The following is a 23,005-nucleotide window of genomic DNA, read 5'->3' as shown; positions in this document are numbered from 1 at the left end:
ATTAATATCTGTAAAGCTTTATTAATAATATATATCTCAGAAGAATATCACGTTATTACTATTTCTCAGTTTGTAATTTGTAATATTAAAGAATTCTTTTTGTACCTCTTAATAAACTACATCAACCGCAGAAACTTGATTTGCTATTCCTATTAAAAATAAAATATAAATATATATAAAATAATGATAAATAAATGATGATACAAAATTTATTTACATTAAATAGATGTAGGAGGAAGTAATGTATATAAAATTATTACCGCAGAGATTATTGCCAATTGCGATGTACAAATAGCCTTTGTCGCCAAATGACGAACCCCAAGAATTTCTCACAATATAATAAGGAATCTCAGCAGTCTTATCATATCCGACAATTTGTACTGCATGATTTAAATTCGCAAAGGATCCATCACAATGAAATTGTATGATGCCACCGAGATAATTTTGCCATGAAAGTGCATTCACTGCTGCGGCGACTGGCCCTTTTGTCACAAGTTCTTTCAACAGCTCTTCTTCCGCATTCACAAAACTACAAGCAATAATGTCTACATTTCATCAGCTCGTTAACGATTAAATATTAATTATTAAATGTGAATTAAATATTAAATATGAAATTACGCTTCCGAATGAAAGCAACAAAATACCTGTGTAGCCTCTATATTATTATCATTACCAGAATTCATTTTATTTAACTAATCCGCACATAATTGTTTCGCAAATTATTTACTTGTTATTATTTTGCTTTATCAATAAAAAATTGCAGAGTAATGAGTCATTGTTAACTAGACTATTAGAATATACGTTGTTTACAATATATAATTATCATTTCCTTAGAGATTGGATATGCTTAACAATATGCAAAATACTATTTGTCTATTCAAAATTACATTAAAATTTGGTGAAAGTAGTTATATAATAACAGTATTATTATCAATAATCATAATTACAAATCAATTACAAAATATCATAAATTAAAATTAATGAAACAGAATTTAATTTAATTTGCTCAAATTTAATTTAAGCATTATGTTTATTATAATTTAAATGGGAAATAAAGATTAATTAATATATTTTAAGCTAAGGCTGCCATTAAGTTTATCATCATCTATTGCGGTAAAAAATTTTTCATGATTAAATACGCATAATAATAGTGAACTTATATAATTGACTACATAAAAAATAAATAACTACCGACGGCAATATATTTCTTGTTATCGTGGGCCATATAAATTTGTTTGCCGATATAATTGTCTGTATAAATTCAATAAATAAGATTATTATTTATTCTTTGATAAACTCACTTATCGCACGTGAAGTCTGATACTTGAATACCCACTTGTGACTCGACATTTTTCCTAATAAATGACAATTAAGAATTGTATAATGGCAATAAGATATTTGGCATATAATTCAAATTGATAAAATATCTTTTTATCTACTTTTGTAATTTACAAACATTGGTTATCCTGGTTAGAGGATAATTCGCTTCCGGCAGTATTCGTGTTTTTGAAATAACCAGCCATTCGAGCAAACTGCATATATCTCCTCCCTCGCAACCAAAATTATTATTTCCTGCGCAATCGATCATCTACAAAAATTGATTTTACATTTATTTCATTTATTTAGTTCAAACTAAATTGCTTAATCCTTTATAATCATTTTATCTTTCTTTTTCTTTTCTTTTTTTTTTTGTTTGTCCCTTCTAATCGCAAACAATAGCATTTGATTATCAAGACCTTACGTTTAATGTCAATAATATATAATATAATTAAAAATTGTTATAATTACCTCTTGAATACTAAGTGCACTTAATGTCTTATTAGATATAGCAAACATTGACTCGGCTACTTCGACAACACTAAATGCCCAACATGCTCCACAATTACCTTGGCTCTTTATTGCAGTAACAACCCCCTTTTCTCTCCAATCGTGTTTCATTGGTAATATTAGCGATGCTCTTCTACTTCGTTTAGCCGAATGAATATGATGATAATGACATTGGTGATGCCGTTCACTGTGAGCTGGAAGATCCGGATGAAGATTTAAAGCAAGAAATTCTTGCTCTGTCATATCTGAATACTCAGTGACACCATAGCGAGCACTGTGTTCTGACATTCTCAATCCATTCAAAGCGTCAATCTTTCGAAGGGATCGCTAAAATTATTTTACCCATAATGTAATATGATATTGAAAGCGAAAAGCAAATATAAGACTTCGCGCCTTTTAAGCACTTAATTCTAGTAAAGTGATCATCGTATTGTTATGAAATTTAAAAAATTAATGAAAATGTCTCACAACAGGTCAAACATTTTTTAATCTGTAACCTTAATACTTAATGTAATATATTACTTGAAATCGCTCGAATCTCCGTTCGTATTCCGTTCGATTAAATTTATACGGTTTTTTGTATTCCGTAACATAGGCTTCGAACAGCTTTATATCTTGACTCCTATCCGGTTCGACGCTTATGGGAATGATTAAAAGACATAAGCTGACTGCTACAATGGTTAAAGCCATTATTATTTTCATGGCATTTGCACGAGCCAATTCCATTTCCGCTTATCTTCAACTCGAAAATTTTAAAAGTATACTTTTAAATATAATAATATCACCTTATCGTAGCGTTTAACGAACGCACACACTCAACTCATTACCATCGCGTTCTTACAAGCCGGACAAGAAAGTTGATTAGATAATAAAGTAACTCAAGAAGGTTTCAGGGACGTATATAAACATTGACACGGTGGTCCCTCCCTTCAAGAGTTCATTTTACCAATGCGCTTTCAACGTCACAATGACTTTACCATTTGTTAATTAATGTTTTTTCCTTCTTCAAATTTAAACTATTAACGAATTATGAATTAACAAGTTTTTATTCTACGCGTATACGTAATCGTCGTGTAACCATTGTTTTTGCATAACTGAAATTACCAGGTCCAATATTATTTGTTCAAATGAGACGGACGAAACCATGAGGTTTGTAAATTTGTAAATAAATAAGACATGGTGAACTTTTAACATTTTTTTCTAAATTTTATTCAAAATTTATTGAATGATTATGTTTTTATGGAGCAGGAACGAGCGGTGGCGCAGGCAGGTCCTTAACTGGTTTTGTTTCAGACATAGGTCCCGGGGAATAGAACTCTTCCTTAGGTTCTTGAACAGTGACATTATCAGGTAATGGTTTCTTAGGACCAATTTTACCATTAACATCCCATGGCAGCATAATTTTTACTTTGATGCCCAATACACCTGTTGATAAAATATATTTTTTTAAGCATAATTGCACAAAATCAACAAAGAAATAGGCACGATTCAAGTGTTATGTTCGATTTAAATTTCGTTACCTTGCCTAAGAAGTACATGCCGAGTTGCGGTGTTAACATAATCATTCGTAGGTTCACCGGAATGAATCATAAGTCCATCTACAAATTTCATCGACTTGGCTCTTTGACCTCTGAGCTTCCCACTAACAACAACTTCGCAACCTTTAGCACCAGACTCCATAATGAATCTCAGTACTCCGTAACAAGCTCTAATTAAAAATAAAAAAAAAATAAAACAATCACATTATCCACCGCAGTATAGTATTTTGATTTTACAATTATACAATGAAATATTGACATACCATAATACATTATAATAAATTTTCTTTGACCATTGCAATTAAAATAATATAATGAATATCAAATTTATAAATATAAAAAATACACGTTTAAGTGACATTTAGTTGTATCTCTTTTATCATCATTTTTTAAGGATAAGCTTAAAATTAAGAAAAAATTTTTTCATATAACAATTACAAGGTATATTATGCGACATTTTTTAATAATAGAAATTGTAAATTTTCTATTAAAGAATGATGTGTATTTACTGCGATATATGCATTAAAAATCAAAAATATAATTTTATAATTTAACTTTTAGAGGAAATTATTATGGTTTAATCTCTTCATAAATACATTGTATTTAACTAATGGTATAAAATATTTATTTACCTTCGTACGGCAAGTCCACCAATTAACTTATATCTAAGAGACTCTGCTTGCGCAATAGCACAAAGTCCTCTTGTAGCAACTTTCTCAGCATATAATTCAATACTGTAATCCTTAAAGTTAAAACGTTTCTGAACGACCGAAGTCAGCTCTCTGATTCTCCTGCCCTTCTCTCCTAATACACTCTGTGTATGCGTAGCCATAAGGATAATTTCAGTTTTTTGTGGGGTAACGCGAACCTCAACACCGGAATATCCATCTTCTGCCAGTTCACGAGTCAAAAACTCATTCAACTCAGCCTTAAAAACTCCATCTCCAACGAACTAAAAGTAAATATATATAATCATAGATTAAAGATATTGTAATGGGGATATAATCGCATAGTATTATTTAATTATAGTTCACAATTTACAATTCTTTTCTTTCTTCAAAATATATTTAGAATTACGTGGTTATTTACTAAAGTGTATCATCAATCTGTATTATAAAAATCTCAATTTCATATATATGAAATATAATTATTATAAATTTATATCTCTAAAATAGTTCAATTATTTTCTAATCTCTTAATAATTCATTCGGAAAACGATATAAAATTATTGACAATAAGCAAAGGCTACCTATATTGTTGAAAATCGCGATAAAAACAAGTTGGTGATTATCGTACTAGCAAGGTTATGTTACTTTTGCTTTAATGAAAACAATACGGGGAGCTTAGTAAATTTAAAAAACATTAATTACACTGCAAAACAATGTCATTGTAATTTAATTTTAATAATAAATGAAATACTTCATTCTTAAGAATATTTAACATCATCGAAACAGCTGCCGATTAAACAAAAATGCATCCATAAAATCCGTCACTTTCAGATGTTGTAAAAGTTATAATCTTTTCGCAATACAATTCAATATATCCCTTGTTCTATTTTACTCATAATATTTTCCTATAAAATCAACATAATTTTGTAAATTTTGCACAAACCTTTCGTTTTTTCGAAATTGTCGTACCAGCCATGTTTGGTGTTCACATTAAAAAGGGCCGAGAACTAAAAATTAGAGAAGGGATGTGAAATTTCTCGATTCTGCGCAGTAAGATTTTTATTTTAAGTGCTTGTAAGAGCGCGACGACTAAAAATTTTCATCCTAAGAATTAAGTGGCTGAGTTTTGAAATCTAATTGCAACTCAATCTAGGAATAGCACAAAATAGAAAAAATTAGCCAATTCATACAAATAGATAGGATTAAATGTAATAATGATTAAAAATATTTATTTTAAATTTAAATATTTATTTTGTATTTTTAAACGATTAAAAAAAATATATAAATTATAAAGTAGAATAATTTCTAATTATTTGATATCGTTATTAATGTTAATTATTTAAAAATATCTAACAGTATTATATAATAAATAATTATAAAAAATATATATATATATATATATATATATATATTATTGTAATTGCGTGTGTGGGTGTAATTTTAAATCTATCACATTTTTTAAATAATTCAGTCCCGTTTGATCCTCTATTTTTTAAGACGAAAACTTAAAACGAGCATCCATATACTATTAATCGGTACAATGTTAAAGTTAAATAAAATCTGTAAATACATGACTCATGTAACCTAATTATATTGACCGATTAAATAGTTATATCTATATTATATTCAATTATATTATATTATATTATATAGTTATAACTATATGAAATAGTTTTGTAATAGTTTTCTAAAAGACTCATTTCCTCTTAATACTTTGTTGCCAATAATATATTACTAAAAGCTATATATAAAAAAATTTTTAAAACACTCGTGACATTTTAATATTAAAATATTTTTGTCTTTCAATTCAATAATTAAATATATATTACAAGAGAAAAATATGTACTTAAGGTATCGATAAATTTAAATAATTATATCATTTGAAAAAAAAATTAACATTTAATAAAAATCATAAAATCTATTGATAAAATATGATATTTGCCCGATTTTAATTTATTAAAAAATTAAAATAAAAATATTAAGAAAAGCCATTTAATTGGAAAATTAAAAGTAAAAACAATATTATGAATGTCATTGAGACTGGTCGTAATTTGTTTATAATTGTTTTATAAATATAATAGCTATTAAGCACAAATAAACATATTTTATTAAAGCGAAGTCTTATGTAGATTTAAATAATAATTTATAATTTAAAATTACAGAATTACGTAATAGAATGAACTGTATTTAAGAATTTGTAAATGTGCTTATTAAAAGTTTAATTTTAACGCAAAGCGGGAAATACTTATTTATATGTAGTAGAGAATAAAACAAAAATAACAATTATTAACATTTTCAATTTATTTGAAAAAACAACCATTGACCACAGCATATAATTGTATTGACAGATACATAATTTCACAATTATACGAAGAAAGATTAAGTGATTATAAATACTAAACATTGATTGAGAATTAAAAAAAATAATGATAATTAAAAGAAATTATTACTCTCTTTATATTACTAAAGTTGTCTCCACTCCCTATCCTCGTAAAACGAAAATTATAATAATACGTTTTAAAATAATTATTTAACTATTTATTGTACAATGTATTTATTAATGACGCAATACATGTTCGATTGTGTGTGCACAAAGTAAATTATAATTAAATAGATCTTAAATGCTGACCATCATAAACTTCTTTTAACCATAATGAATATAAACATAAACCTAATTCAAAATTTTATAAAATAGCTTGCAATTACATGCTCAGGACCTCTCTCTCTCTCTCTTATATTAAAATAGGCAAGTACCAATGTTTAAATAACCTGAACTCGTATTAATTTAATAAGCAATGTTGTAGTGATTTTTTAATAAAATATTAATAAAACAAAATTGATAGAAATATAGGCAAAGTTTTATTTATCTAATTGTAATTCAATGAAAATTAGGTATCAATTAATAGTATTTTATACTTTTGGTTTATACATTCAAAATGTTTTAAACTTTCTCCAACATAATTATATTTATATATTTAACATAAATTTTATTACATAAAAAATTATAGAAAATTTTCTTAATCTAATGTCTATCATAAAATTTATATTATTTATTAAAATCGTATTTTCACATCATTTAATACGGGTAATTTAATAAACGATATACACAAAATAAAAAATAATATAAATTAGATTTATTTTATAAAGTATGAAAAGAGAAATTTTTAATTGAGAAACAAGTAGAATAAAGAATAAGAAAAAATTTTCTCTAAATTTATTGATTCTATAAGAAATTTTATAAACAATTATTTATTTTTCAAATAGAAAAATAGTCTAGAATATTTCTTGTAATATAATTTAAAAAGTAACTTAATAATCAATAAATATTTTAATATGTTTAAATTCGAATCACCTATGTTACCAGATCATTAAATTAATGATGAATAGGCATCATTCTACGCATAAGTTCAACAAAATTTGTAATTATTCTTTTCAAGACATCAGGCACATTTGGTTTCATAGAAATATTATTTAAAGAATTTGTAATCTCAATATAAACATTACGTGTGAATGGATTTCTTCTAGAAGCTAGGCGCATTTGTAAAAATTGATAGTAGAAAACAGGGGTAAGGTATCCTGATCTGCCGCTATAAACAAAATAAAATAATTTACAAAATTATTATAGCTTTAACAATTAATTAACCAGAATATATTAAAGTAGCATAGAGTTTTAAAGAAGATATTTGTGTGTGCGCGTGCGCGCGCGTGTATATTGTGTTTGTAAATGTAATGTTACGTTTAAGAAATAGTAAAGAAAACGAGTATAATAATGTCATGCTTAAGTTAATAACGCTTATATAACATATTTTTAATAGAACATATCATAAATTAATAGATACTGATTATTATTTTTGTAAATAATATTCTTCAAACGAATTCTTTAGATAAATTACTAATTAGAAATTATATAACAAAAAAGTGTGTACTCTATTATATATTGTTTTTTACATACAATTGGTTTGCATTAAGGAAAGATTAAGGAAAAATATTATCCCATACTGTTACAGTAGTTACGAGTATCAACAATATTACATATTTCACATAGAATAAATATTTCAAATTACTTACGTAAATATAAAAAATATGGTTAAAGGCATAATCAATATCTCACAAAGTGCACAAAATGTCAAAATATTTCGAGACTGGAATTCAATAAGTGAAATGAATAAGCGAACTGCTGACCATCTATTTTGTCCTAAGCACTGTAAGAAAAATGAAAGGCTATTAAAACAATTATTTAGTAATAATTAAATAATAAATTTCATAGTTATCAAATTTCATAAATTATCTTAGTTGTAAGACTCAAAGCGGTTAAAGGTAAAAATAAAGTAAATATTGACTGTTAGATGGTATTTACTATTATTATATAGTAACTATATTATTATTCTACTATAGACATGTATAGATTGTATGCTTACGTCAAGAAATGTCAAGGTGTAGCTTGAAAAATGAAGCAAAGCAAAGAGAAATATCGGAGCAACGACCACTGTAAAATAACGATATTATAAACAGTGTTATTATTTGTTGACTATAAAAAATTTGTTTGAAACAAATGAATAGTTTACCAGTAATTGGCGAATTGTATTGAAAAATGAATGCATAAAATAAATAATGAAAAGAATCTTCCCAAAATAACATCCTAACGAATTCCATTGTAAATGAAATTCTTGGTATTCGTTGGTGAAGTCGAAGAAGATTTGTCGCTATACAACTAAGTAATACTTTATAATAGGCATCGTATGGGTTTCTGTAAATTAATAGAAGATTTTTCGTAACTATAGAAATTAGTTAGTAAGGAAATATAATTTTATGTTGCAATTATTATTATTATCTTACCCAAATATTGGATAGAAATATGTAAAAGTGAAGAAAATACTAAGCAGTCTAATTGCCCACTGCGTAACTTTAATTTTATCTTTAATAATTTGTTGTTTCACCAATGGCCATCCTTTTTCCTCCGTAAGTGGCGTACTACCGCCATCATTCGAATTTGTTGCCATTTTGAATGAGAAATCTGTAGACAATTAAATTTAGAACATATAAAATTGATTATAATTTACACAAAGCATTGGAGAATTGAAATTAAGTTAACTACGTCACTGACGTCAATATATAATTACAATATAAAAATGAAGATTAATAAAAATTTACAATATTATGTAAACATGGAAATGGTCTGTGGTATAATAATTTCGTCCTATTAATAGATTCTTTTTATAATGCAATATACGTGAAATTATACTAAACTAACACAATTTTTCCTAAGACGCTATTATTTAAAAACTCTTGGATTTCAAGTTTAATAATGAACTGAAAATAAAATGGAAAAGCTTTAATGCACAAATAAGTCTTACAAATTTTACTTTGCATAGAACTTATGAATTATGCATAACTTTCTAAAAATGGAAAGTCCTTCGTATATGCTTAAAATTATACTATATAAAATAAATACGAAACTACCTGTGAGAATCGCTTAAAAATTCTAATATAACCTTATAACCTATATGCCTTATGTTATTGCATTGAATTTGTAATAACTTGAAAATAACAAAAAAAAAAAAAAAAAAAAAAAAAAAAAAAAAAAAAAAAGAGAGAGAAAAAAAAAGAAAAAGAAGAAGAAAAAAATAAAACGGCAAGTTCTCTCATATAACCATGTAATTGTTATTTAATAAAACAACTGCCAACGATGATTATCGAGCAGAGAGCTTTAAATATTAATGTTTATCATTAACTTGGCCAAAGTCGACAAAATTAAAGTAACAACAAACAACAAAACTCCTGTTAATATGCTCTATTTAAGATGAATAAATGAAAGAAGAAGCGAGGAGAGCGAGAATGATAAAGGAAGAGAGAAAAATGCCAACACTCACTGTAGTTTTTTAAAATAGAAGCTGCTGCTCTTCCCTTTATATCAATTAATCGTACGTTGTCCTTCTCTTGAAAGACTTATATAGGCGTGCACACGTTGTCCGCGGCAAGCACCAGGTGTCTTTCTGGACTTTTAAGTTCTCATGAAACCTTTTTACAGCGGCGCATCAAGTTTCGACAATCGAAATTGCAATAAAGACGCAGCGAGCGAGCCCTTCTTCACATTCACGCTATATCTACTTCTTCCACATTCGAGATATCAAATCGACACAATGCTAGACGACTGCTTGATACGCGCATCTGACATTGCTGGTACAGCAGGCCCGAGTTGCCTAAATTGTTCAAGTATTTACCGACTGTCCGACTGTCCGACTGTCCGACTGTCTTTACAATAGACGAGATAACGATAATGAAATTTATTTCGGGCTTTGCTTTACAGGTGGTGGTTCTGTACGACTGTCTTGTGGTTTGAAAAGTCGAGGATACGGGCGGGAAGAATAATGCGTAAGTCTTTCACTGTATTTCCTTCATTCTACTCTTATTTTTTATTTTATCATTATCATTATTACCATTATTATCATTATTACCATTATTATTATTATTATTATCGGATATTATTATTAATTATTATTATTAATTATTATTAATTATGATTATTATTATTATGAGCAGTCGAGTCTGTATAATATGCCATTGATCGAAGCACAAAATATTGTGCGATAAATATGAATTAGCATACGATAATTCATGAGATTCGTATGAGCAACATAACGTTATGCTCGACATGTATAAATTACGTAATAATATTGCTATCGTTGACGGAATAACGAAACCTTGAATACACTAATTCTTTTTTCTCTCATATTTTTTTTTCTTTTTTTTTTTTTTTTTTTTTTTTTTTTTTTTTTTTATCGAGTGTAAATGTTAGTCGTAGACATTGTATTTAAAGACTTTGGTTTTGACGTATCTTAAGCATTTTACAAATACCTCAATTATTTAGTCCTTCGTTTGATAAATTACACTTTCAAAGCCGGTTAAAAACTTAAAAAATTAACTCTTACGATATAATTTTCACAACTATACGTTCAATGTTGTATTATAATGGTGTTTTCAAAGAGAAAGTCGACAATCGAAGTCCAACTGCAATTCCCGTTAACTCTCTTGTACACCTAGTGAACATATCTCCGTATCTTCAATATAATATGCCTCTCGGACCTAATTCTGAGCTCATTTACGATGTAACGTATTAGAAGATACGCCATTGATTAATTTAACCGATACCTATGTATTATCTATGATTGCGTATAAAGAATTCGACAAATAACGCAACTACTTTGCTTTTATTCGTTAAAATATTGCGTTAAAAAGTGCGAGAGGTACGATCTTTATTCAATTGCACGTAATTAATACATTTGGAAACCTATGAAAATCACGCATGCGTATAAATATTGTCCTCTTACTGTTACTTGTAAATCCTTATATTTATACTTTTTGCCAGATAAATAAACAGTTCCTTGGGTAGAATTACAAAAAATAATACAAAGCTTTCGTAAAATCTTAGGAGAATTAGGTGCACAAAAATTATTAAAAAATTCCATAAATAAATTAACAATTATTTCCCCTTCAATATATAAATAACAATAAAGGGATTTATTTATTTATGTTGTATTGAATTACTATAGATGTAATGTTGCAATGACCATTTATATTTATAACAATGTTAAGTGTATTATTATCGATAAAGAAATTATAATTATATCTATGGCAAAAAAAAACAAAAAAAAAACAAGGAATAAAGTGAAATGCATAGTTCATAAAAAAAAAAAAAAAGAAAACATCGCTTACAGGGTATTTTTTTTTTTAATGTTTGATTAAAAATAAATAATCAGTTAAATATTTTGATTGTCATTTTCTCTCTCTAATATTTCATGTTTGTTTGTTCAAAGAAGAAAGGATATATTGTAAATTAAGAACAACTATAAATGTTTCTAATTAAAATATTTGTGCTTGAATTTCAACTATATAAACTTCAAATATATAAAATATCATCATACGAAAATTTACAAATAAATATAATATACATTTGTGTTGTACATCGGAATGTATTGTACATTGGAATGTATTGTTTGTCGTCTCATTAGAGCCTATTAACACTTTATCAATTATATCTCGATTTTAATCATTTAATAGCAAAAGTACAACAAAACATGAAAAAAAAAAATAAAAAAAGCAAATCCTGCGGGAAATAATCGAATAACAAGTAGAAAATCGTTATTTAGTTGTATTGTCCTGTGCGAAATGGCACATTCAATAATATCGAAAGGACAGTGATGAGTTCCAAACAGAGGCTTTCACGAACAAGGCCCATTTAATCGGAAAAGTATAATGAAAAATAAGAAAAGATCTCGCGTATTTTGCATCCTGAATTATTTCAAAACAAAAGCTGAAGAAAGTCGAATGGAATACGAGGAAAACAAAAAGAAGGTAGGGCAAAAACACAAAAGCATAAATTTGATTTTTCGATTGCCTCGTCAGCGACGCTCCAACCATTCAGTCGCGCGCCGACTTTCAAATGTCACAGAGTAGCAGCGGAACAGCACGACAACTGACGACTATCGGGGAGAAGGAACCTGGTGCACGCGGATATGTTACTGTTCATTGTGGGCTCGACCCTTGCCGCCCTTCTTGGTCTCGCTCTCGTCAAGAAGATGAGCCTGGCTTGCCTCGTCAAGAGGATCTACTATGAGCTCCAATACAATATGATAGGGGTCAAGGGTATCGTCCTCGACCATCTACAGGCCAGCTCCAATCGCACGGGTAAGAACAGACAGAAGATGCACCGCCTCCTTCTATTTACCATTGCTTGACTCGTTTTTCTTTTCTTCTTCTTCTTCTTTCTTTCTTTATTTCGCTTCATTGAGGGCATTGTCATCCTCTTCAGCCGAGTATTATTGTCTATTGCGTACAACTTTTCCGATTACGAGAGAATCGATTATTTTCGTCGTCTTTTATCATGGCTCGGCTAATTTTATAATTTGAGTATGTATTTGAAAAAAAAATAAAATATTTATACACGTTAGCTTATTGCATTGACACATTGACAAATGTAATTAAAACTTTAACGATGCTATAGCTTTTCAAGGAATATAGTTTAATATAAATCGTGTATTGTTCGTTATCAGAAATAGCCATGACTAATCAGATTCAAAAATATTTCTGTAGTATGCATATATATATATATATATATATATATATATATATACTAATAGAAATGTGAAAAGAGTATTACGAAATTACAAGATATTCATTGCATACGCATTCTCATTACGTTTCACAATACTTTCTAATCAGCATTTCTTTTCGTATAAATTTTGATCTAATAATGAATATAGTTAATGAGAAAATTCGAAACTTTTTGTCCTCTAAAACACACACACACACACACACACACACACACACACACACAAAATATAAATTCAATCTTCTCGAGGAAACATAATAACAATAATATTATATTTCATGTTTCAACATTAACTTATAGTAACCTGTAGTTTAAATGAAATCGATTATTATATTCAACGTAAGATATTTTTAATTGAATTATTTAATGGTTGATAATCGTATCAAGAAAATGATAAAATATTTTATATATTTTATGGTATGTTTTAGCGTGAATAAAATCGTTTTTAAAAATAATATATTTACCGATAATTTGTGTTTTCTAAATGTGTGATTAACGATAATGTGATAATGTAATACAAACAATGAAATATTGTGTTTAGAGCTGCCGCAATTGACAGGAAAAATAGCGATCGTTACTGGTGGCTCTCGGGGCATGGGTACAGAAGTGGTTCGAATGCTTTTAAAATGCGATATGACAGTTATAATTGGTATGGAATTATTTTTTGATAAATCATGCCCATATTTGATATATCAAAATTAATAAAATTTAACAAAACCGAACGAATTAAGTTAAAGAGAGCCGCTTTTTTCAGCTTGTCGAAGTACGTCAGCAGGCGAAAATAGCGTCAAACATATAAGAGAATCCAACATTGAAACTGGAAAGACGATTGTTATGGAACTTGATAATTCAAGTTTGGACTCCGTTAGAAGATTCGTTAAAGAATTTTATAATAAATACGATAAGCTTGATATTTTGATAAACAATGGTATTGACTTAAAAACTGTATCTTAAAAAGTACATTTTGTGAAAGATATGAGAAATGAAACGTTCCGATAGTTTCAATTATACAGGGCATATTGTTTTTAACATTTTCATGTACAAAACCATTATTCTATAACTATTTTCATCTACTTATATGTAATATTTTATCGCTTTATATTAATATTATTAATATCGTCATAATAGGAGCAAAATAATATGCTCAAATGATGGTGATAATTATTTTGAAAATCATGACAAAATCATGACACATTCGTATAATTACGTCACGATTCTCTCATATTTCTAATGTTTAACAAATATGTACTATAATATACGGATAAATGCTGTAATGTGCATTAACGTACGTGCACATTAATACATATAAATCCAATTATTTAATGTTTATTTTTTAATTTTAGCTGGAGTAATGTTTACTCCTTACAAAGAAACCATAGACGGTTTCGAGGAGCAATATGGTGTGAATTATTTATCGCATTTTTTACTTACAATATCATTAATTCCATTATTGAAAAATGCTGGGACTTCCGAATATTACTCACGAATAATTAATGTCTCGTCATGTGCACATTTAATAGGAAACATTAATTTCGACGACATTAACCTCAAGTATGAAGACTATATTTAATTTTATTAAAAAAAAAAAAAAAAAAAAAAAAAAAAAAAAAATTGTTATCACTCGCGTGATGCGCTATGTTTTATTAATGGATTTTTGAAATGTATTTTATTTAAAATTTATAATCATTTTTATAAATATATCTGATAGATATGGAAAGATTTTAAATTTCAACTCACATCGCTGAATTAAAACAACTTTTTCTTTATAGATGAAATATTGTTTTTCAAAATTAAAGTAAAATTTTTGTTTTTTCTTACAAAATACAATTAGCAATATAATATTATATAATAAGAATATTAAGGATAATAGTATTAATAATTATATATATATATATATATATATATATATATATATATATATATATGTATGTAACAAAAAATACAAAATTTATTTTTATTTTAGGGAAAATTTTGTCACGGGTGAGGCTTATGCACAAAGTAAATTAGCTCTATTATTATTCACAAAATTTCTGTCAAGGTTCTTTGAAACAAATAAATTATATATAAGCGTAAATGCCGTTCATCCTGGAATTGTCAATACCGAGCTTTTTGAAACGAGTTATCATAAATATTTAAAATTTATTAGGAACCTGATTTTTAAGGTAAAATAATATTTAATATCTTTAAACAGATAAATTTGACATTTTCTAAGAATTATATGAGAAATGTATTTCTCCATTCATCAGATAAATTATATAACTTATATATGAGAAATTATAGATAATTTAAGTACAAATCAAATTTAGAAATTGAATAATGCAAATAGTTTAAAATATACTGTTGAAAATTAAATCAGTAACGTAAAGCATATTGTTTAATTTTACTGTAATTTTATTATATTAATTGATTCGATAAACGTATAAGAAATATACAAACAAAAAGTGATGATTTGATTTTTAGAAACCAGAAGAAGGTGCTACGTCGATTGTGTTTGCAGCAGTCAGTCCGCAAATAGAGCAAAAATCTGGAATATATATTAGTAATTGTCTTGAATCTTCGGTAATGTCACTCGTTCACAATAAAGAGCTTCAAGATCGACTTGTTCAATTTTCACTTAAACAAATATAATCAATTATACTATAATAATTATAATTGCAATATAATTATTTCGATTATTTTTACATAGAGACATATACAAATGACGAGTAGTTTTAGTAAATTTATCTTTATAAAAATGTATTGATTTATGAGATTCTTATCAATATTTACATAGTTGAATGTAGATTAATGCTATTGTTATCATTATAGTTTATTTATACAACATTTAAATATATACATAGAAGTGGAAATATAAGTTTAAAATAAAATAAATAAAGATTACCTTACAAAGTTATATAATTTCAATTATGACAAATAAAACACAATTTATCCATTTAAATATTTAAGCTTATCATATTATAAATATCCGAAAATTATAACATTTCTTTCATGTAAAAAAAAGCTTTTTATATTTTTAGTATATTTTATAATATAAAATTGTAAAAGTTCAATAAATAATCAAACTCCACCGTGCATAATTACAATTTTTTTTAAATATCATGACTTTAAAGTTTTGAAAATTATTTTCAATTTTTAATTATATTTATTATGTATAATAAATGTATTTGCATCATATATAATATATTAATTTAAAAATTTTCTTAATATGATTTTTATTCCAAGAGCACTTGACTCGAATGCAAATGAATCATTTCTAATTTTTATTCAATAGAAATTATTTTATTTATCGTTGTCATTTAAAATATATTACTGAAACTGAAACTTTTTAATGAAATAATGTTTTCATTCGAAACCGTAAAATTGCCTATGGAAGTACGTCGGAAAATGTGAGACAAGGATAGTTGGCGTAGCGAGTTCACTTACTCTCTCTCTCTCTCTCTCTCTTACTCTTCAATCGACTTCTAAATCTCTTTCGCTTTGATTGGGACAAACATTCTTTTTTTTCTTTTTTTTTTTTTTTGAGCTACGGGCCTTTCTATTTCAAGGTTACAGATAATGATTGAACTAATACTTGTTTCCCTCTTTCTTCCATTTTCTTATCAGTAGTTTATAGAATCATCTAGAAGTTTAGCGAATAATAAGCCACTTATCTTAGGCTTGTCATCCGCATCATAAATATGGGCAGACATTGTTAATAACTTGAATTAACAATGGCTCAGTGTTAATTTTCACGTTGTCTTTTCATATTAAATTCTTTGTTATTATAATTATACGATTACTATATTCTCGCTAAGGTAATGTAAACTGGCTGATATATATTATAAAATATTTTACTTTAATACGTTAAGTTTAATATTACATTTAATTCTACTGTTCGTCATTTAATTTCTACTATATCGCGTTATGTTTTAAGAATTTAGATCAAAGAATCTTGATCTGCTCATGATTTAAATTCAGGTTTAAAATAATATAAAATCCGGGCGAAAGCCTGACAATGATAAAAGAGCTACAATCGACATCTTAGGATTAGTATAATAAATATTTGTAAATATTTTAAAGATATATTTTGAGTGAAATTTTTCTAGGTCACTCAATAGTTTTCTCATTTCTTATAAGCAGCAATTTTTTACTTCCAGTGTAAACATTGAAATGTAATTTAGAAATACGTTTGTTGCGATACATAATTATGCTCAACCATCATTTATATTTATTTTATACATATTTTTTTTTATAATAAAACACATATAATTGTAAGACGACAAATATAATTAGTAAAAATAAACATTTTCTTAATTCTAAAAGACTTGAAAGTAAGCATCTTTTTTTTTCTTCTTTTCTATACGAATAAACATTTTAATTAAATTTTATTCTATGTAAAAGAGTAAAAATTGAAATTATATAAGAGTCGCTGCCTTCGATTATTTAAAATAATTTATCATAATTTATAATATCAATATATTAATTTTAAGATAAATGGAACACTTAAATAATATTTTACAATACAGTACAGCAGCGATTTAAAACATTTTCTATATTTTTATTATTATCTATACAATTTGATATTATATATATATATATATATATATATATATATATATTAAAGGTAAATTCTACAATAATTACAATAATAATTACTATTTGTTTTGTTTCGTAAGATTTTTATTTGAAACTTCTAACTTTAGCTTTATCAAATTCTTCCACATTACAATAAATTCCTTAATGCGACAAATGGATTTGTTTTAATTATTGATTTAATTGTAATATCAGAGTGTCAAATTAATAATATGAAAAGCGCTTTATCGTAACATAAAATTTACAAAGTGAAGTACATTTTTACAATGAGCATTATAACATATGGTTTGCTGAAGCTACGAATTACAAGTAAAAAATTGAGACTTTTCTGGGAGTTGATATGTTTAATTTATTAATGTTTTTACATGAAATATTTCTATTACTTTTTCTTGTTTTATAAAAGGGTAATAATTCTCTTTTTAATGATGATTAATTTGTATCGGATATTTAATTGTACCTAATTAAAACACTTAAAACTAAACAACGTTTCTATTTGTACATAATAATACACTTCATGAATATTTAAATATTAAATAAAATTTTGTGATATTTAAAAATAAGTTATTTCCAATATAATATCAATAATTTTAAACTGCATTATTTTTGTAACATAATACATTAACTAAAATTACTATATAAAAAATGATTATACATTTTACACAACTGACTTAAATAATTTGTATAAAATGTATGCAGTAAAATTTTCGTTATAATGAAAATTAAAATATAATACGTAACAAATTCCAATATAACTACTATTGTGAACACTGGGAATTCAAATAAAACCCTTAGTAATAAATGTTGTGGTTGTCTTTTTTCATTACGTCCTTTGCAATCTCCTTTTTTATAAACAGGTATCTAAAATATATTTAATTAGTTCAACTAGTTTTTTAAACTGAATAAAAACTCAACTTAAATCTTAATTATTGAATCAATAATTTTAACAAAGAATATTCTTATTGAGATGTTTCAATTTTCTGATTTAATCTCCGTTCTTAAGTTTGTAGAAAATACATCATCTCTTGTCTATATTCAACATCTCAGGTCCCAAAAATTTATTTATGTTAAGTTAAATATTATTTTAAACTTTATATATATATTCGTCTATTAAAGAAAAGAGTATATATTGAATTATATAAAAGAGTATTAAGAGAAGAGAAGACTGTCAGCTTGAAAAATGAATATTCTCGAACATACAATTACTTTGATATATTCTTTAAAAGATAAAAAGAAACTATATATATATATATATATATATATATATATATATATATCAAATCACCTTCGAGGCTTATATCTACAAATTTTCATCAAAACGAAACTTCTCATAAATACTTTTTAATCTCACAAGATTTTTAGAAAATCTTAAGAAAAGAAAACAAAAAATTTAATTCTTAAACGTAATATACAATAATATCGATGAAAGTATGGGATTCCTAAATAAAATACATACATTTATTTTCATTCTTATTTCTAATTAATTTTATGGTTCTCCGATAATTAATTATTAAAAATATCAGTTACTTAAGATATAATTTATTTTGCAGATATTAGTTGTTTTTCCTCCTATATAATATGTAATAATGAACACATTATAATTTATAATTTTTAATTAAAACGACTTTAAAATATTAGTAATAATAATCCGTCAATATTTAAATGAAACGGAAAAAAATATTTTGAAACCGTTCATACGGTTCATTTGGTTGTTAAAATGTATCGATTAATTCCAGTATAATTATTATCGTAAAGAAACTTTCAATTCAAAGTATATCAGCAAATGTATTTATTCTTATTATTTTAGTTTGTTTGTTTGTTTGTTTTTGTTTTTTTTTCGAAAATTGCGTAAGCATTGTAAATATCATGTCGATTAAATATGAAAATAAAAAGAATAAAAACAACAAAAGAAAAGTTAACATTTATTGCTCGTAAAAATGGAATATTCTAGTATTAATGAATCAGTCTCGTTACCATTATTACAGATGAGTTAATTTTGTTTTTTATTTTAATGAAATATCCATTCGTTTCTGACGATATATAATACCATACAATTTAACGTAATACCAGAATAACTAAGAATTCCATTAGTGAAAGAAATATGGAAAACAATCAATAATAATAATAATTTTCTTACTAAATCATATATAAAAATCCCAATGATGTTTATCAATAATGAATCATTACCATAGGCCAATAGATAAATATTTTTGGACCCAGATAGACTTCCATTAATATATAAGGACTTAAATTATTTATTCATCATTGCACGATTCTTATGAAAAAGCATTACTAACTATTATTATACTTTAAATGTGATTCTTTGTTTATATTTATTGATTCTTTTATGAATAGTAAGTTTAAATAAACGATTAGTTTTAAAAGCCAACGCCAAGTACTATCGCATAAGCCACTATTATATCTTCGCAAAGACTAGAACTCTTCCTAAAGTCGCAGTTTGTCTTAAACGATGAGAAACGTCTAATTGACTATTTGAATAAATTAGAATTATAGAATTCACTAACTACAATGTGAAATCGTTAATATAATACTGAGAGAAACGATTCGTCGCTTCCACAACGATTAAGAATTTTCTAAAAATTCAATCATAAAGAATTATTAACATTGCATATAATTAACTACATACTGAGTATCAATAAAGTACATTTTAATATTAACAAATTAAGAAACTGCTTTGCGTAATTATAAAAATTGTAGAAAAAGTAATTGTTTTCTCAATATTTAAATTGAAAAATAAATCTATATTTTAAAAAAATATATGAAAACCTTTTAATTCTCACAATATTGTTTCTATTGATTGTATGCACGATAATTTTAAGTAGCAAAATATTTTACACAAATAGCAACTCAAATAATAATTGCAATGCACTTAAAAATCACAAATTGAATGATTCATGGATTTTCTTTTCCTTATCCAATGACACTCATTGACGCTTTTGATTAACGAATACTTTAATTCATTATTTTTTCTTATTTATATAATTTTGATAAAAATTGGAAGAATTGCTAATTTAAGATAACCTACTACAACCGCAAATACCAGCATCACCTATTGATGTTGTTTTGCCATTTAAAGAAGTTGTGTTTTGTTCATATCTTGGCAATTCTTTACATCGTGCTTGCTGTAAATAAATAATAACATGAATATTCGTTAATTTTCTTACGAACATTTTTGACTGCTTTTTTTCTTTTTTAATGTACAATGTGGATAAAGATAATTTAAATAGAACAATAAAAAATTATATATCGATTCAAGGCTAATCATTGTTGATCATTGATATTTTCAGAAAAATTTACTTGGTACTAGGTTTAATATTTTTAGAAAGAATACATTTAATAAATAGTATGTTTTCGAGCAGTAAATATATTATATTATAAAATATAACTTCTGTACTAACCTCCATGAGTTCCGCTGCAATTTCCATAAATAATCTCTCTACATTTTCAGCTTCTTTAGCTGAAGTTTCTAAAAAGTACATTCCATGTCGTTGTGCAAAATCTTCTCCTACGTGTGTTGGAATTTCTCTGTCTTCTCTATCAATTTTATTTCCTACTAATATCCTTAATACTTTATTGCTAGCGTATTCTTCAATTTCTCGAAGCCAATCTGGTAAGCAGTCAAAAGTTGGTTGACACGAAATATCATAAACAAGTATTAATGCATGAGCCGATCTATAGTAGCTCTGAGTAATGGAACGAAATCTTTCTTGACCTGCAGTATCCCAAATTTGTAACTAGAAACAGAATTATCAGAAACGGTGTGATGAATTATAATTTATTGATTTATTGGATATGGTATTTATATGGAGGATATATTATGGAAAAAATTTTCCATTGAATTTACTAGTAATATAAATGATTTGTTTCTCTTATTTTGCACAAGAATTATACGAATGTATTTGGATAAAGAATAAATTACCTTAACTATTTCGTTTTCAACTTCTACCGTTTTTATCATAAAATCAACGCCAATTGTTGCACCTTGACCAGGTGGAAAAAGTCCCTGAAAAATAATGTGTGACAATTAATATTGAAAATGTAATATATGAATTATATGTAATTATTAATAAAATTAATTAATAAAATTAATAAAATAAGAATTGGACGAAAAATTTTAATATATCTGTATAATTTTATGCATCTTTTGTATACGCTTAGACAGAATTTAAATAAAATCTTAAATTAAGTGAAATAAAAAGCCAAAACTCTTCTCAAACGAAATAATTAATTTAAATCTAAAGTAAATTATCTATTAAGGTAAAATTTAAATTATGAACTTAGGTTTTCCATTTATGGATGCAAATTACAGTTCGAAATATCCAAGTGAATAATTCAACAATAGTCACGAAGCGTTAAACACATACGCAACTTGCGATTTCTTTCCTCCATTAAAGCAACGGTATAAATTTACGAATAAATAATAACGATAAAAAAGTCAGCTTGGAAAAAATTGTAAGACAGAAGAGATAATCATTACCTGTGTAAATCGTCGAACGAGGCAAGTTTTACCAACGCCGGCGTTACCGACAAGCACAACTTTAAAAAGAAACTTGTAATCTTCCATGATTACAAATTCGGTTCTCTTTTTCTCTTGTATAATGGAAGTTCTCAATCCTTTCATGGAAAAACTACGTCGCAACTATTATTAAATTATGAAGGCGCGTAACTTTCACCACTTTGACGTTGTATTAACTAAAATATGTGATGACGCACTCCTTCTAGTTTCGCTTGCACTCGATTAAAATTTTTCCCGTTTCTTGTAACTACAGTTATCTGCATTTTTCCAAAATTACTTAAATCTCGTCCTCAAAGGAAGATTCTTATTCCTACATACGTGCAAAAAGTTTACCTGAAAAAGTCGCGTAAACTCGCACTATGGTTGTCATAATTTTTCAATGTCGTACGAACGACGTCTATGAAATCATAATACAAACACACTAACATTTTGACGCGAGTGGAAAAAAGAAAAACCGTCTGCTTGAAAGGTCAGTTTTCAATAAAATTTGATCTTTCTTATTTTACGCCCATGAGCTTAAGCGGCAAATTTTGAATATACATTATATAGAAATGTAATGTCGACAAATGGCCAAATTCTATCAAATACAACAACAATAATAATAATAATCCTAACAATTATTAATTACATATCACAAACAAACACACACGCACACACACGCACACACACGCACACACACATACATATATATATATATATATATATAAATATATAAATATTCACAGATTTCATAATACACCTTATTACGTATAAAAAT

The 23,005-nt window shown here is 26.3% G+C and overlaps 5 protein-coding genes across 10 annotated transcripts; 1 reads left to right on the top strand and 4 right to left on the bottom strand.

The window, feature by feature from the left end:
* Positions 1-40: 40 nt before the first annotated feature.
* LOC105360269 (cathepsin O) lies at positions 41-2,569 on the bottom strand. Of its 2 annotated transcripts, XM_011497131.1 has the most exons (6): positions 2,350-2,569; positions 1,789-2,154; positions 1,440-1,588; positions 1,302-1,355; positions 261-529; positions 41-149 (listed from the first exon to the last, which is right to left on the bottom strand). In XM_011497131.1, exons 1-6 carry the CDS (start codon positions 2,551-2,553, stop codon positions 109-111), a joined length of 1,083 nt encoding a protein of 360 aa, XP_011495433.1. In that variant the 5' UTR covers positions 2,554-2,569; the 3' UTR covers positions 41-108. The 2 variants fall into 2 exon arrangements, with proteins under 2 accessions (XP_011495433.1, XP_011495431.1); XM_011497129.1 differs by lacking the exon at positions 41-149 and having other exon boundaries at positions 199-529.
* A 438-nt stretch (positions 2,570-3,007) lies between these two features.
* Positions 3,008-5,069, bottom strand: RpS3 (ribosomal protein S3). The gene is made up of 4 exons (XM_011497128.1): positions 4,977-5,069; positions 3,998-4,317; positions 3,348-3,535; positions 3,008-3,252 (listed from the first exon to the last, which is right to left on the bottom strand). The coding sequence occupies exons 1-4, from the start codon at positions 5,007-5,009 to the stop codon at positions 3,065-3,067; spliced, it is 729 nt and encodes a 242-aa protein (XP_011495430.1). The 5' UTR covers positions 5,010-5,069; the 3' UTR covers positions 3,008-3,064.
* Positions 5,070-7,377: 2,308 nt separating this feature from the next.
* Positions 7,378-9,045, bottom strand: Kr-h2 (transmembrane protein 33-containing Krueppel homolog 2). Its single transcript, XM_011497127.1, has 5 exons — positions 8,870-9,045; positions 8,599-8,780; positions 8,452-8,519; positions 8,102-8,235; positions 7,378-7,620 (listed from the first exon to the last, which is right to left on the bottom strand). The coding sequence occupies exons 1-5, from the start codon at positions 9,031-9,033 to the stop codon at positions 7,407-7,409; spliced, it is 762 nt and encodes a 253-aa protein (XP_011495429.1). The 5' UTR covers positions 9,034-9,045; the 3' UTR covers positions 7,378-7,406.
* Positions 9,046-9,909: 864 nt separating this feature from the next.
* LOC105360266 (dehydrogenase/reductase SDR family member on chromosome X) lies at positions 9,910-15,817 on the top strand. 3 transcript variants are annotated; one of them, XM_011497125.1, is made up of 8 exons: positions 9,910-10,240; positions 10,341-10,405; positions 12,483-12,718; positions 13,684-13,791; positions 13,897-14,070; positions 14,486-14,693; positions 15,106-15,304; positions 15,603-15,817. In XM_011497125.1, exons 3-8 carry the CDS (start codon positions 12,547-12,549, stop codon positions 15,768-15,770), a joined length of 1,029 nt encoding a protein of 342 aa, XP_011495427.1. In that variant the 5' UTR covers positions 9,910-10,240; positions 10,341-10,405; positions 12,483-12,546; the 3' UTR covers positions 15,771-15,817. The 3 variants fall into 3 exon arrangements, with proteins under 3 accessions (XP_011495427.1, XP_011495426.1, XP_011495428.1); XM_011497124.1 differs by having other exon boundaries at positions 12,437-12,718; XM_011497126.1 differs by lacking the exons at positions 9,910-10,240; positions 10,341-10,405 and adding an exon at positions 12,140-12,385.
* Positions 15,818-18,417: 2,600 nt separating this feature from the next.
* On the bottom strand, positions 18,418-22,676 carry LOC105360265 (ras-related protein Rab-30). Of its 3 annotated transcripts, none has more exons than XM_011497122.1 (5): positions 22,210-22,676; positions 21,652-21,735; positions 21,131-21,466; positions 20,758-20,854; positions 18,418-18,572 (listed from the first exon to the last, which is right to left on the bottom strand). In XM_011497122.1, exons 1-5 carry the CDS (start codon positions 22,351-22,353, stop codon positions 18,559-18,561), a joined length of 675 nt encoding a protein of 224 aa, XP_011495424.1. In that variant the 5' UTR covers positions 22,354-22,676; the 3' UTR covers positions 18,418-18,558. The 3 variants fall into 3 exon arrangements, with proteins under 3 accessions (XP_011495424.1, XP_011495425.1, XP_011495422.1); XM_011497123.1 differs by having other exon boundaries at positions 20,782-20,854; XM_011497120.1 differs by lacking the exon at positions 18,418-18,572 and having other exon boundaries at positions 20,540-20,854.
* Between the last annotated feature and the right edge of the window lie 329 nt (positions 22,677-23,005).

Source organism: Ceratosolen solmsi, unplaced genomic scaffold (assembly GCF_000503995.2).
Source record: "Ceratosolen solmsi marchali unplaced genomic scaffold, CerSol_1.0 scaffold13, whole genome shotgun sequence".
Lineage (NCBI taxonomy): Eukaryota > Metazoa > Arthropoda > Insecta > Hymenoptera > Agaonidae > Ceratosolen > Ceratosolen solmsi.
Note: the sequence above shows the minus strand (reverse complement) of the source record. Positions and strands in the feature narration are given on the sequence as shown.